The sequence below is a fragment of the Nannospalax galili genome, unplaced genomic scaffold (genome assembly GCF_000622305.1).
Source record: "Nannospalax galili isolate Female #2095 unplaced genomic scaffold, S.galili_v1.0 scaffold281, whole genome shotgun sequence".
Lineage (NCBI taxonomy): Eukaryota > Metazoa > Chordata > Mammalia > Rodentia > Spalacidae > Nannospalax > Nannospalax galili.
The window spans coordinates 3028479-3044217 of record NW_008349068.1 but is presented as its reverse complement, the minus strand read 5'-3'; the positions used below and the strand labels follow the sequence as shown (position 1 = coordinate 3044217).

Below are 15739 nucleotides of genomic sequence, written 5' to 3'. Positions count from 1 at the left end.
AAAAAAAAAAATCTACTGATTGTTTCTCATACTGCTTTTCAAATTCTTTTTAAAATTTCCCTATTCTGCTTAGTATTTAGTGATTTCAGACATTTTAAATTTGTGACTTCTTCTGTCCTATTCTTTTCCAGGTGAATGATCCAGTGATATATACAATATTTTATAATTCATTTAGGACAGCCACGATGCTTCCACTCCAGCTACATGCCCCATCTGTCCAGGCACCACGGATTTATGTCTCTCAGTATAACTCCACAGCAGAGCCTGGAGAAAGCCAAGCTCCCAGAGCCTTCTGCATGGCTGTTTGCATATCTATGTTTACAGTTTTTCCCTCTTTCTTTTTATGAATCCGACTGGCAAACATAGCTGTGTTTGTTTGGATTTCTTCAGCATGTCCACCCATTTCTTTCATGTTCTATGGATGACGTAAACTGTGTATTTTCTCCCAGGACTGCAACTGTGGAAATGGGGGCCTAAGACAGGGCACCTGGAAGGCACCTTCCTAAACTTCTCCGTTTCGACTTTTGCTCTTTTGTACATTCCTATGTTTTATGTTATAGGGTTGACTTTTATGCCAAGATAGGTGAGATGGCAGGTATGAGTGGCCTGAGGAGGCTCCTGGGCTCGCTCTCATCTTTTGTACCTTCCTAGTCATGTGGCTGTTGGCAAGGCACTGTAACAATCTCTTCCAGAGTCAATCCCAGTCCTTAAAGCAGGCTGCTGTGTTGCTCCAGACCCAAGCCACCTACTTTTCTTGGCTGGAACCATTGTTTTAAGCTCTTTAAAGACTGGCTGCCTCATTCAAAATTCTGCTTCAGCGTGTCATCAAAACAGCAGGGTTGAATTATGATACCCTCTTGTGTGTTTTATCTTTTAATATACTCCTTTCGAATTTGCATGATGGATGGAATTAACATTCCCTTTTTCTGTGGCTTTCTGGAGAATGTGGCATCAAGCACTGAGATGGGAGTCATGAGACTAGAGATGTGCTTTAATGGCCCTGCTCATCCTTGTTCTCACTTCCCTTGGCCAGCTCTCTGGAAGGTCTTGCTTGAGCTGTTTTCCTTGGGAGGTTAAGGCAGTGGAGCTGATTGACAGCTTCAGCACTGGGACTGTTTTCTGATAGACTCCAAAGAGGCCCTCGGTTGTTCTCTCATTTTTAAAACTAGCAAGTGATCTATGCCTTCACTTAAAACTTACTCATAGCACATTTTTCCTTTCAGTGTCATCAACAATGTTTCTTGTGCATCTGTGTAATGAAGGTTTGTGCATCTGACTCCCTCCCCAGAGGGCAAAAACACCTGTCTCATTCCTTCTTCTATGACACCCTTAGTTGGGGATGCTCATCAGCTTTGGTGCCTTAATCTGAATCTTGCACAGGACTCAAAGAGCTGTTGACCCAGCAATGCAGGGGTCTATACCAACTCTAAGCCCAGGACACACAGAGCAGTTCCTGTGACCTTATTATGGCCAGAAACATGACTCTCGGCAGATAGGCCATCCTGAGCCTGTGCCCTGTGACAGCCTGCTCTGGCACAGCCCAGTACTGCTGACCCACCCCCTCATTTGATTCCACCTTTTCAGGCAGGCAAGTTGGACAAATATTTAGACAGAGTGGATATAAAAAGTGCTTTCAGCAGCTACCACTTCCTTTCAAGAATTGTTTAATGAAAAAAGAAAATATATCTGAATAGTTCCCCTCACACTGAACTCAACAGGCGCCAGACTTGGGCCTCTCGATGACAAGGCTGACAACTTCTACTTGAAATTGAGTTGTAAAACTTGACTTTTTGGAGAAAGGAGATGCTCAAAGACAGAGTGGAGCTTCTGAGGTGAGGAGTAGGTGGGGCAAGGGAGCCTTGGAGGATATTTCTTCCTCAGTCACAGTGAGAGCCATTGATGAAAGAGAGGGACACACAACTAGGAGAGCAGAAGTGTAGATGCTGAAACAGCCATCTGTGGATAAGCACTGGCTCTACCCAGCCGTGGGAGTGAGCACTACGCGTATTTTCAAGGCCCAGGGGGATCTGTGGGAGCCCTGATGGGATCAAGCAGGCAACTCAAAGGAGTGCTATGTTCTCTGCCCCTTTTTCCAGTATATTCTGATTCCTTTTCAGCGCATCTGCTTCATTGGCATCTGGGAAATAGGGGTTCAGTAGAGGTATTAAAATGGATTGCCAAGGGGAATTTCTGGGAGTCAAAATTCAATTTAAAAGTAATGGCTGACCCCATTCGGGGGTCATGGAGAGATCTTTAGAAACGCTAAACAATGAAAAGATTATGTCTTCCAGCCCCATGTAATTCCAAATAAAGACAACATTAAACCATGAAGTAATTGCAATGAAGTTCAATCAAGTTCATCCACAAAGAGTAGCTTGATTGAAAGAAAAATCCAATTCTTTGAAGAGATATTCTTGTATATATTTGCCCCCCCTCCCCCAACTGTGATGGTGCTTGGTCTTCCCCCTCAAGTTGAATGTCATCAGCCCGACCTGGCTTTTCATACCAACATCTCCGGGTTCACCTTGGGCTTTTCTTCCTGTACCACTATGATCAAGCCAGCTGACTGAAGCCCTTATTACCTGACTCCATTCACCAACTGTGGCTTCCCCTGTGTATCCCACCGTCTCTAAGATGCCCTTCTCTGGCCTCCACCCCAGGACCCCACGAACCTGTCTTGAAGATCTCGTAGCGCAGAGAGAAGCCTGCCCCCTGCCGGGCGTAGTCTGATGTGAACTTGATGTATAACATGGAGCCTGAGGAGATGATGGTAGGTGGGGCGATGTTCCCACAGTGCTTGCCTAGGAGGTCAGCTGACTCACTGTCCCCATCTCGAATCTCAATGAAGTCATACCTAGGTGGGGATGGCAAAAAAGACAGATGAGAAGAGATCAGTCTGAGAGGTTGGGAGGACCATTGTCCTTCAACAAAGCACACTGTGCTTGCTTGGGTAGACACAGGAAGTCGCTTTGTTAAAGTCACAGTGAATGAGTACATGGGTGGGAGGCCTTATCTCTTGTTCATATAGGAGCAATTGCATCACTCTATCAAAGATCTCAAAACAAACATTGTTTTCTTTATGTAGCAGTAACACCCTTCTTATTTCTATCATAACCTCTCTAAATCTTAGTCTCTCCTACTTAACTGGGTCATTGCAAGTACTTAAACCCTTTGAGCATCAATGTCTTCATATATAACATAAGGAGAAAAATAGCTGCTCCAGAAGGTTGAGATGGAGACAAAATACATGTCAGGGGCTGGCACCCTGGGAATGCTTCAGAGGTGTTTATTCTCCTGTCCTCTACCCTGTGTCAGTTTTCTCCTGGGCCATCCCCTCTTATTTTTAAGTCTCCCTATCTGTGGGCCCCTTTTTCCCTCTGATGAGTCTACAAGATTGCTATCAGCACTGTCTAGTCAACATGTTTTCAAAAGGAATCAGCATTAAATCAGAGAAGGCAATAAAAACTCTTTTCCAAAAGCCTGGTGATTCCTTGGGGACTGTGTCTATGTACCCACAATTAGTAGCTTCTTAAGAGGTAGAGCTGGCTGGTCTCCCCAGGCTGAGTGAGGCCTGTGTTCCTTTCAAACAGAGTTAGACTTGCCTGGTATGAGGCAGAGATGTCTCACAGACTTCCTTGGCCAGGTTCATGGGCTGATACACATAAAAAGTCCCCCTTTATCTTGATAGACACAAGTTTTCAGCTGAAGTGTGTGCTCCAGCAGTCCTCACTGTGCCTGTCTACACTCCTTTCTTAGCATCAAGTTAGATCACACAACTAACGTGGGAACTTCCTCCACTCCTCAAAAACCATCCGTTTTCCTCTTTCTCCTCTCCCTCTATTTATTTTGCATCAACCTGTACAAACAACATGTAAGAAATTCCTTTCTTGTGGGTAGGGAAAAGGGTTGGCAATGTGGCCCTCCCTGGGATGTGGCCTCCAGCTCTTGTCACACACAGGTCTGTGGGAGCTGACTGCCTGCAGATGTGACTTGTGTAAGTTAGAGAGGCCTGAGGCTTTACTTCAGCCCCCAGGAGCCATATTTCAGACTGCTCAGCCACTTCTGAATAAACAGGCCTGTAAAGGATGAATAAGGAGTGCCCTACAGGAGCAGTTCATTCTGAGGCCCCAGAGGGCTGGACTCCTGCAGTCAAAAGAATGACTGATACTGGGTTCCTTTGGAGAGGTGGCGATGGTGAGAGAGAGGCTTCTTTAGGAGCTCTGAGGAGGTGGGCAGATTAACAAGGCCCTAGGGTGGTTGGGGGATCTGCTCAGATCTGGGATTTTCAGTGTGGGAGATGGTACTGACTTTGGAAACAGGATTTTACTTTCAGAGCAAAAATGAAAAGACATTTAGTCTGCTCTCAAGGGGAACTCCCTGGCCCTTTTGGAAAACCCCTGCTTGTTGTTCCCATTACTGCCCAGCAGGTACAGTCAGCTGAGCAATGGTGATTCCCCAGCAGTGTGCACACAGGTCAGCAGCTCTGACATCCTTATTCATCCATCATACATCCCTTGACCCACCTGGAGGAGGGAATAAAGGCCTCAGGTTTGAGATGGAAATAACTGGGTTTGGATTCTTTCTTTTTAATGGATAGAATTCTGAATTATAGGTCTTTGATAAGCCAAATTTTTGTAAAATAAAACAATTTCCACTAAATTTTTCTCAAAGTAGAAGAGCTGAGAAAATCAAGCTTTGAACCTTTCTGAGCCTCAAACATGGAGAGAACAGAGCTGGAGAGTTGCCTCAGTGGGTAAAGCACTTGTGCAAGTGTGAGGATCTGACTTAGATCACCCATAACCCACATAAAGGTATGCACAGTAGTGTACATCTCTAATCCCAATGCTTCTATTAGGAGATGGGATGCAGAGACAGGAGAATTCCTGGACGCTCACAGACAAGCTAGACCCTGTCTCAAACAAGGTGGGAGGTGACAAATAACACACAAGGTTGTCCTCTGACCTCACATGTGCTCACTGGTACACAGACACTGACATTCCCATACACAAACATGCATGTGTGCGTGTACGCAGATATCCATGCACACAAAGATTTAAAAAACAGGGGACTATAACAGTCTGAGAGTTATTAGGATTCTTATCCTTGGGTTGTAAAGTTTACATAACAGAACCTAATCTACAGTTACTATACTGTATGCCGCTCAGTTTGTACTTTAGAAAGCTTAACTGTTTTCGTCAAATTCTCACACCCATTTTGGAGGCCAGGAGGTTGAGTACATAGAAGATACTTGCTTGGAGATAAAGTGACCCAGGAAATAGGGGTGAAAAGTGAAAGTGGGGTGATAAAGCTGTTCAAACTTTTTGGAAGACATTTTTTGGCAAAATGTGACAAAAGTTAATGTGTACATGGCCTTCAGGCCAGAAGTCCTGCTAGATTTTTTTTTTTTCCTAAGAAAACATCAGACAGTGGCATAAAGATGTATGTGCACCTTTGTACATGTTTTTAAAAAAGCATATGAAAAGTGAGAAGATACTTTGTTTATAAATAGCATCATGTTGACAAAACCAACCACAGAGGGCAAGTAAATCAATTCTGGTGTATTTATAAAATGAAATATTCAGCTGCTGCAGAGAACAGTGCTACGGGTCTAGATTTTTTGTTTTTATGGAAAATGTTCATGACTTACTATTAATGTAAAAGGAGCAGTTTTTTTTAAAGTATGTTTAAAAATGCATACATGTATTTCCTTGCAGAAGCATACAGAAATCATTTGAAAAACTACATACTAAAATATTAGCAGAGATACATCAGTGGCAGGATCATTTTACCTTCTTTGTTCTGTTATCCAAATTTGGTAATTATAAGCTCACATTTCTTTAATAAGCCAAATAGTATAAAAATAAAGCTGTATACATTAAGTTTTTTCAAAGTAGGGAAGTTGAGAAAACTAAGCTCTTAAGATATAACAGAGCTGGACATGGTGGTGTGGGCCAATAATCCCAGTCTGTGGACATGAAGCAAGAGGATCCTGAGTTCCAGGCCAGTCTGGGCTACACAATAAGACTCTATCTCAAAACAAACAAACAAACAAAAAAACAAAACAAAAGACCAAACAAAGATCTAGCAGATTCGAAGAGGTGTGTACTTCATCATCGTCGTCATCCATCTCACAGAACAAGAGGGAGTACAGCAAGGACCAAATGAGACAGAGCATGTCGGAATACCTAAACTAGTAATGGGGACATGGTCTGCACTCAATAGATAGTTAAAAAAAAACAGAATAGCTGGGCGTGGTGGCGCATGCCTGTAGTCCCAGCACTTGGGAGGCAGAGGCAGGAGGATCTCTGTGAGTTCAAGGCCAGCCTGGTCTACATAGTGAGTTCCAGGACAGCTGGGGCTACAGGGAGACCATGTCTCAAAAAGAACCCCCCCCCCAAAAAAAAAGAAAGAAGAAAACAGAATAAGGCAAAAAACCAGAAACCTGGCTTTGTGTTGCCAATTTCTCTACAAAGGACAAAGAGGCCCCACCACCCCACTGGCTACTCCTCAGAAGTAGGTGGGCTTTGTTAGGTCGCCTAATCACCCCTAAAGACACTTAGAGGATTAACACAATCAGCCAGGAGGTGGGGCTACCAACAAATACCATCACTGCAAGCTTTACTCAATGGCTAGACAAATCCCAATCCTTTTTTGTAAAAGGCCAGTAACAAATATATCTTTAGTTTATCTACATACACCTATGGTGAAGTCAACGCAATTTGAAAAAAGGTTCCTATAAGCCAATTGAGTAACAAATTCTTTGTCTGAGCTTGTTAGTTAAAGGACCCCTCTGGTGAATCTTTGTGTGAAATAAACTATCAGCCCTTCCTTCAATTTCTCAGGAAAACTGAATTTTTCTATAAAGCTTGCTTGAAGGAGAAGCAACCCAGAGTTACAATTTGGCAGCCTAACTCCCTCTCCCTCCAGGGCCCTGACTGAATCCTGTGGACAAGTCCCACTTAGCCATGTGGCCTTCTGGATGAGCTTTTGATATAAAGGGCACACGCTAAGCAACACGCTGACTTCATACAGAATGTCTCATTTACCTCCTGTGTGACGGGCTCATTTGGGGAAATTTTTTATTATTAGGGATTTGCAGCAGCTGGAGTAAATCTCCTTAGAAATTTCAGTGTTGTCAGGTTCATTTGTGAAGGACTCCTCAGAGGCTCAGGAAGTTTGTGGCTTTGGAATAGATAGGGGCTTTGCTTCCAGTCTTGAATCTCGTGTTTGTTTGGTGAAGGAATCTGGGGTGCAGAACTAGACCTCACCCTAAGGACAGTGAAGCAGGATAACTTGCAAGCTGCTTCTCCTACATCTTATTGCACTTTTTCCAGAAGCCACGGTGAACCAGCTAAGAGACATATTAACTACAGTGTTTGCATTTCATTATCCATAATCTCTCTCAAATGAAAAAATTCCTTTCGAAGCTTTAACACTACCTCTTATTTTTTCCACGGAGCTGAAGTAGCCATCTCTCTCTCACTCTTGCGTGCTCTCTTTGCTGTTATCCAGATTCCCACATCTACATGGGCAGCGTTTGCCTAGAGAACTCTTCCTCTACTTTCTCTATCAGCTTCATGTCTTAATTTCTTCTCCCCAAAACCACATGGGTGGGGGTGGGGGTGGAAATTTAGATGGGATCGATTTTCTGAGTTTAGAGAGAGAAACAGCAACAGCCACATCTCTTCTTCTCAACATTGGGGAAACATGGAAAGAGGCTCTCTAGTGACCACAGCTGCCTCTCCCTAGCAGGGCACCAACGCTGAGTGTGCTAGAAAACTCCCTGGGCTGAGGCCCTCATGCAGAGCAGGATGAAGTCTAGCCTTGGTCGTGTCTGCCTTTCTGGGTACACAGACAGAGTTGCACATGAAGGGGGTTTCTATACTGAAGACAGAATCCTTGGGTCCTGTAAAGATACCATGTCTATCCTTGGGAGGTGGGTCTATAAATAGGAACACCTGCATCTAAGTCCTGAAATGAGCATCTTTGCTGACCAAGCAATGTATCCTTTCCCAATGCAGGCCTCATACAATGTTTATGACACACACTTTGAGCTCTTTCCTTTGCCTTGGCTTTTTACTTCTATATGTCATATTGTTGGATAGCTTTGTCCATGGCTGGTGGCTTCCCATCTTTCAGGCCTAAGTGGAGATGTCACCTCCTCAGAGAAGCCTTCCCTGACCACCTATTTCAGATGGCGTACCCTTCTTCTCTATCTTACCACCTTCTCGAAAGGTCTAGCCTATACACTTGTGTATTTGTTCAGCTTGGTCTCTTGCATTAGTGGGGAAGGAGCATGAGGCCAGAACTTGGCTCTTCACTAGTGGATCTGTAATATTTTTGGTACCTGGCACAAAGAGGGAGCACTGTGTGTTGAGTGAGTAAATGAAAAAGGGACCTGGGGTTTGTACTGAATGTTAGGAAGATACGCCCTATACTGAAGCTTTCCCAGGGGCCTGATGGGCTGGCTGGTCCATGGTACCTCCTGCCTTCGTGCCCCAGCACATCCACTGAGCTATTCTGGTTGTATGTGAAAACCTAAATGTTGCTCCCTGACACAAAAACATGAAATATAGCATTTTGTGGAGAAGAAACATCTCAAATCCTGCTGACAGCATTTTCACTATTAGCGGCAAACAAATCAACTATAATTAAAATGCTGTCAAAGTGATTGGAGATTTTTCTCACACTTTCAAAGTTCCATATTTCATGAGTAGATTATCCAGGCCAGAGAATTTACCACCTCCCGGAGTGCCTTTCTTCCAAGGAAGCTCAAAGACGGCTACAAACACTGTCTTATTAATCCTTACATTAAAACCTGCAGGGAAAATTGGAGGAAATGCCATCACTGTCGTGCACAACTCCCAACAAAGAAGCCACCTGAGACACACAGGCTGCAGGCCGAGTCTGCACAATGCAGAAGTCTCTGACCAACGCAGGCCCAGAGCCAGGTTACCTACTTCTTGGGTCCAACCTTTAGGGAGAAAATGGCATGTTGTCAGATTGGATCTTTTTTTTTTTTTGTCTTTTTGAAGCAGGGTCTCCCTGTAGCCCCAGCTGTCCTGGAACTCACTATTCACTATGTAGACCAGGCTGGCCTTGAACTCACAGAGATCTGCCTGCCTCTGCCTCCCAAGTGATGGGACTACAAGCGCATACCACCACACCCGGCAGATTGGATCTTTTTTAAGAAGTACATTTCATTATCTTGAATTTCCCCCTTTCATTGTTGCCATTCATTTAATAAGAAGCTAGTGTATCTGTGGAAAGTGACTGTATTTTACTGATCAGTTACTATAGGGCCCAGACCCTCAGTGTAGATATTATTTCATTCAATCTTAATTTAATATACACCAAGTCCTGCCATGATTATCATCTATTTGCAGATGCAGAAACTGAGACTCAGGTTAATAGCCTAAGGTCACAACAAGGAAAAGCCAGAAGGGAGATCTGAACTCAGGTGACCTCACTCTGGGCACAAAGACCTCACCTCCCTCCCCTTGCCTCATTAGAAATCCCAGGTACCCCCAGCACAAAAGCATGAGACTGGGTGGGAAGGAGCCTTCTAGTCATGGGTCTAAGTATGAAAGGCACTTCACAGAATTCAGCTTTTTTTAGTTAGTCATTCTGATTAAACAAAGCCCACAGGACGTGCCAAAATTAATAGACAGATCACCAGTGGGAACAGTGAGCACATTTAAGATGCATGGTTTCAAGATTAGCCCAGTAGAAATGCAGCTTACAACTCTTCAGATGGGAGAATATATTAATTCTTGTAAGTGCAGTATTTTTATAAGCATGTGTATACTTGTATGTGAACATATGGCTCATCGAGAGAAGAAATAGGATCCAATGTATTTATAAGTGCTTAAAGCATCATCCACATATTCTGAAGTCCGGAGACTTCCAGTAGGGAGCATACGGGAGTTTCTGTGGGCCCCTGTCAGCATATGCTGAAAACTTTTGTCTTCCTATGCAGGTATACTTTCTTAAGGAAGGAATCTGTGACAAAAACAAAACTGAAATTACTGTTACACAAATCTATGTCCAGGAGGGTGTCTGTACCCTGGGAAAGAAGCATAACATACGGGCTTTATGTCCATAAAGAGCCAGCTAGCCTGTGGTGTAGGTTACTGGTAAAACTGCATCTAAGGTACTTACTCTCTCTTCAAGCCTCAGTTTCTTTATCTCTAAAATGGAAATAATAACAACTTCCACCTGTGGAGCTTTTAAAAGACTTGCAAAGGTGCACACAGGCCCAGCACAGTGCCAGGTGCCTAAGAGACAGTACCAGGTACCTGAGAGACAGTGGTTATTTTTATTCCAACCACTGCTGTCAACAAAACAGGGTGATGAATTTGGGGAGAAAAGGGAAGGGTTACACACACACACACACACACACACACACACACACACACGCACACATATACAGAGCACATGGAGGACACAAGAGGTTGACATAAAAAGCTGTATCTACAATCTCAATGCTGTCGAACTTGGCATTGGATTTCTACAAATCTGTCTCCTGAGCCTTGGCTTTGGGACCAGGCTGTCAGAGTTAGGTTCAAGGCCACCTCTGCCATTTTTTTTTTCTTTTTTTAAGACAAGGTCTCCCTGTAGCCCCAGCTGGCTTGGAACTCACAATGTAGACCAGGCTGGGCTTGATCTCACAGAGATCTGCCTGCCTCTGCCTCCCAGAGTGCTGGGATTAAAGGCGTGCGCCACCACACCTGGCCCGTCTTCCTGCTTCAACCTCCTAAGTGCTGGAATTTTTGGTGTGTGTCACCATGACCCACTTGTACAATGCTGGGGATTGAACTCAGGCCTTTGTGTATGCTAGGCAAGCAGTCTACCAATTTTTAGACAGTACTGAGGTTGAACCACTGAGCCACATCTAACCCCTATTTGCTGGGTCTTGAGCTGCGAGGAACTCACCTTCCTGCCAGCCTGCTGAGCTAAGGCACACAAACAGTTCATCACAGTGGCTGACACACAGTCAGTGCTCAAAGAGGACATGTTGTCATCGTTGTTATTGTTGTCATTATTATTTGTCTACCTCCAGGGCCTCAAAGAGTTCCCAAAGTCTAGAACTGTTTGTGTGCCTGCATTGGTGCCCACTGCCTCTTCACACCAGATGTTTGCAGTTACATTTTCTTCCTTCATTTCTTCCCGTCACAAATCTCTGATGTTTGCAGCTTTTTATTTGCAGTCCCCTCACAGCCGGGGTCACCATGCGCTTTAGAAGAAAGGAAATCTGACCACCCAGCAAAGGAAGTATGCAAAGAGAATAACCCAAAACAAACTGGAGGAATTATTCTGGAAAACCTTGAAGGCAAGAAAATGGAAACTGCAAATACCATCTATTTATAATTGCTGCTTGTTTTTCCGCAGAAACCCTGGGATGATGGAGAGGGCTCTGCGATCTCATTGTTCCTTGGGTAGCAGCAGGCTGCCAAGAACGCTCTCAACGTGAGGAAGGAGACTGCTCCAGACACGGCGTCTGATAAGTCTCGCTGTAGATGAACTTTCAGAGAGTTAAGGGCACACAACAAAGCCTCCAGCACTTTTGACCCTGACCCCATGGGCTCAGGCTACTTCCCCTGCTGCCCTGGCTGCCCAGGGAGGTACATTCCTAAGGCCACATAGCTACAGATCTGCTGGGCTCCCGGACCAGCAAGCACTCTGGAGGGCTCTTGGATGGAACACATTTGCTTATGTAAGGAATGACTTTCAAGGCAACTGGTACCAGGATGAAGTTGAAGGTTGGGGGGCAGGCTGTTTTCAGCATGGCTGTCAGAGCTTGCTTTCGTCGTGTGCTATAGAATCTTTATCCTTTGGAGTCAACTTCAAGAGCCCCTTGCCAACACTCTGTAATGATGCCAGAGCACAAAGTAGGTAAGTACAGCCCACGGTTTATGTCCATTTCTTTCTTCTCCGAGGCAGCAATAGCTGCCTGATGTTGAAAGTGACTTCAGGCAAAGCTAAGACTTGATAAATTGTCCCATGCTGGCCTGCCTCTATCATACTCCCCTGCCTCAGTTTACCTCATCTCATAAATGGGATCAGGGCTCCTACCTTTTTATCTCTTGGGATTGAGTAGGAGGGGCATAAAGCAACCTGTAGTCATTGAAGGGAAATCAGAGCACGTCATCTTGGGGCCCTGGTGTGCTGGAAGCATCCCTCCAGTTGGCTGAGAGAACAGCTCCCTCTGGGTCAGGCACTCACTAACTCTGGCTCCCGGAGGACTCAATTGTAAGAGCAAAATCATAACCTCCCCATCTGTCCAAAAAATCGGAGTCTGCTGGGAACAGGTGCACTAGACATCAGGGAACCATTCACCTCGTCGAAAAATCCTTTTTTGTTTTCCAGGGATTTAGGTTCACAATTATTTTAATGTCACCTTTTGCTGGCCTCTAGCCTGGAACACAATTTTATGAGACAAAAGACTTGTCTGAGTGGGGCATGGTGGTGCACACTTTTAATCCTGGCACTCAGGAGGCAGAGGCAGGTGGAGCTCTGTGAGATTGCAGCCAGCCTGGTTTACATAGTGAGTTCCACGCCAGTCAGGGCTACATAATGAGAACCTGTTTCAAAAAAAACAAAAAACCAAATGTGGTGGTTTGAATGAAAATGTTCCCCATAGGCTCCAAGTATTTGGACATTTTGTTCCCAGATGATGGCGCTGTTTTGGGAGGTTTTAGAAGGTGTGGCTATCCTGGAGAAAGCACATCACTGGGGGTGGGCTTAGAGAGTTCTTAAGCCTTGCCAGATCTCCAGTTGCTCTCTTGCTTCCTGTGCCTGGTGATGATGTGAGAGCTTCACTTCTGCTGCTCCTGCTCCAGCAGGTACCTCCAGCTACCATGCCTCCCTGCCATGATGACCTGTAATTCCCCTGGAACTGTAAGCTCAAATAAACTCTTCCTTCTATAAATTGCTTTGGTCAGTGTTGCTATCACAGCAACAGAAAAGTGACTAGAACACCAAACAAACAAACAACAACAACAACATCAACAAAAAAAACAAACAAAACCAAAAAAAAAAAAAAAAAAAAAACAAAAAAAAAAAAAAAAAAAAAATCCGAACCAGGGACAGTTTGGGAGCAGGTGGCAGGTGTGACAACCTGATTTTGGATCCTGCTGTCTCAAAGCTTCAGGTTACAGAGCTCAGAGCTTCTCCTGGCTCCAGGGGCAAAGTTGTCACTACTGTGCAGAATGCACCGGGGTGTGGAAATGACAGGCTTACACTAATGTCCAAGCAGGAAGAGGCTGTTCCGCGCCAGTGTGGAGATTCTGAATATAGCCCTTGGTGGCCAGTCAGCTGGAACTGCTTCCTCCTCTCAAAGTGCCACTTGGTCACTGTACCCTGGATGCCCATCCACAAGCCCTGTGGTATACTCAGGTCAAAGCCTGCCTAGGTCAGGAATGCATGTCAGATCCCTGACCTTGAGGCATGACAGATCCTATGCCCCTTCTGTGCTGAAATTCAGGGTTTGCTTGGTATAGAAGCAGTGTTCAGAAATACTGGGTGCTTTTGGACTGAGGCTCACTGGACCATGAAGAAATATATCTAGAAAGTACAGGAACTTCTTTAAGAGGGAAACTAGATTTCGGGAAGTCTCCAAATGGGATGGAAGCAGTATGAGTCAGACTTAAAAGACCTTTATTTACCCTGAAGCCATAAGCAGGCCAGTTTGTTTTGTATGGATCTGCTGGCTGGCTGGTCACCATATTGCAGTGGTCAGCAGGGCCCCACAGCATGGGGAAGACATTAGTGCCAGGAATGAACTATAAGAACCACATGTGGATAAGAGCCCTCCCTGGTGAGAGGGGTACAGTGGTGGACTCCCCAGAGGAGAAGTCAATACCCTAGCATTGAACCTAGCAGCCTGCCCTGAGGTCGGGCCAAATCTTGTATCGGGCTGGACCTCAGATTCCCAAGGAGGAGACCCCTCAAATATTAACAATAACAATACTTTCTTACTCTCTTACAGTTCTCAAAGGATGACACACAGATAAATCACTTTGAACTTTCAGATGAAAGGTGCTCTATAAACCTGAGGTCTCATCAACTATAATTGTTAGAGTAATTATTTTAATGATAATAATGATGATAATGGGAGAAGGGGGTGGGGCAGGAAGGAAACCTCCTACTTAGAGACAAAGAAAAACTCTTCCACTGAAACCTGTGCTATGCTTCTTTCTGCTCCCAGCCTGTCCCTAATCCTCTCAATCTGCCAATTCCTGGGCTGAAATATTATTTACTCCTTTCCTTTCCAATAAAACAATTATTTGTTCCACAGTTCTCCTTCTCACTCCCCCTCTAGTGTCTGGCTGGGCCCTGACAGCTCAGCCATGGACTGTTTACATGTCTCGCTCACCCACCCAGATTCTGGTTCAGGTCCATTGACACTAAAGGCAGGAGCATTCTCTGTGTGTGAGGAATCAATTACTTCCGCTGACACTCCATTACTACCCTTCACATCCCTGGATTCCAGATGGAGAGGAAAGGTGGTGTGTGTGGGGGGGGGATTTGAAGAGGGTGGTGAGCAGGGGAGGAGGGGTCCAGGGGGGGCAGGGAGGGGGGGGCAGATGGAGAAGATTGACTGAGTCAGCTTGTCCTTAAAGACACAGAAGGACTCGTCCCTTGATTGCCTCACTGGCATCCACAAATGACCACACGGCAGGAAGAGGTGAAACAAAGCAATAGAGAGAAAAGGAAAAGAAAAGCCTTGTCCAGGCCATCTGAAGAAATCAGAAGCCTGAAATCCCTGGGTTCTGGACAACAGGTGACAGCTCTCATACACTAACACAGGCATACAGAGGGCCTCCTGACTTCTGGTGCTGCTCTCGTAGAGTACCTGTGTGCTCTTCCAGGGCCTCAATATTTCCTTCTGGCCAGTGGGAAAAAAGCCATTCCAGTCCCACAGATAGCTATGGGAGGGAAGTGTAGACAGCACTTGATGTCTTTGAGAACTCTGAAAATGTGTGCTATTGTCTGACAATCTCTGCACACTTACAGCTGGGCTTCTAATACGGCAGGGCTGAAAAGTGTGTGTACATGACAAGATTCTTGGCTACACAGCTACCAAAAAGGCATGAGAAACACTAGGCACTTGCTTTTATCATGGGGCCCTCCTAAACCTAAACCTAACAATCTCAAGCCTAACCCTAACTCCAACCCTAGCCCCATTTGTAAAGCTAATCCTTACTGTAAACCTAACTCTATCCCTTAACATACCCCTAGTCCTAATTCTAACCGTAACCCTAAACATAACTCAAACTCCAGTAATAATACAAAATATGTACTGTAGACCAAAATTAACTCTAACCAAATCCTTAACCCTAAATCTTGCCCCAACCCTAAGCCTAACCGTAAAACTAAGCATAACCCTAAGTCTAACCCTAACCCTAACCATAACCTAACACTTATCCCAACGCTAAGCCTAACCCTTACCCTAGCACAGGGAAGGGGGGCAGGGGGGTAATCTCAAAAACTCCACCTCTGGCTCAAACATCAAAGAGGCAACACCCTAACCCTAACCCTAACCCTAACCCTAACCCTAAACCTAAACCTAAGCTGAACCGGGGTCTATTTCTTTCCCCCTTTTCTTCTTTTCTTAAAATTTAATTTAGGCTCAGCTAACATTTTTTCAGATATTTTCCTTCTAGGAAAAAAAAAATGTTTTGATTATGTAAATTGAATACAACCATCTATCCTGCAATCAACCAAGATGAGTTGT

General features: G+C 44.8%; 1 protein-coding gene across 9 annotated transcripts in view; it reads right to left on the bottom strand.

The window, feature by feature from the left end:
• The window catches only part of Nrp2 (neuropilin 2), a 128059-nt gene that overhangs the window by 87830 nt on the left and 24490 nt on the right, over window positions 1-15739 (bottom strand). For all 9 annotated transcript variants that reach the window (XM_017801383.2, XM_008846174.3, XM_017801381.2 and 6 more), the window contains exon 3: window positions 2673-2854. In XM_017801383.2, the coding sequence (XP_017656872.1) occupies window positions 2673-2854 (182 nt within the window). The remainder of the gene's footprint in view (window positions 1-2672; window positions 2855-15739) is intronic.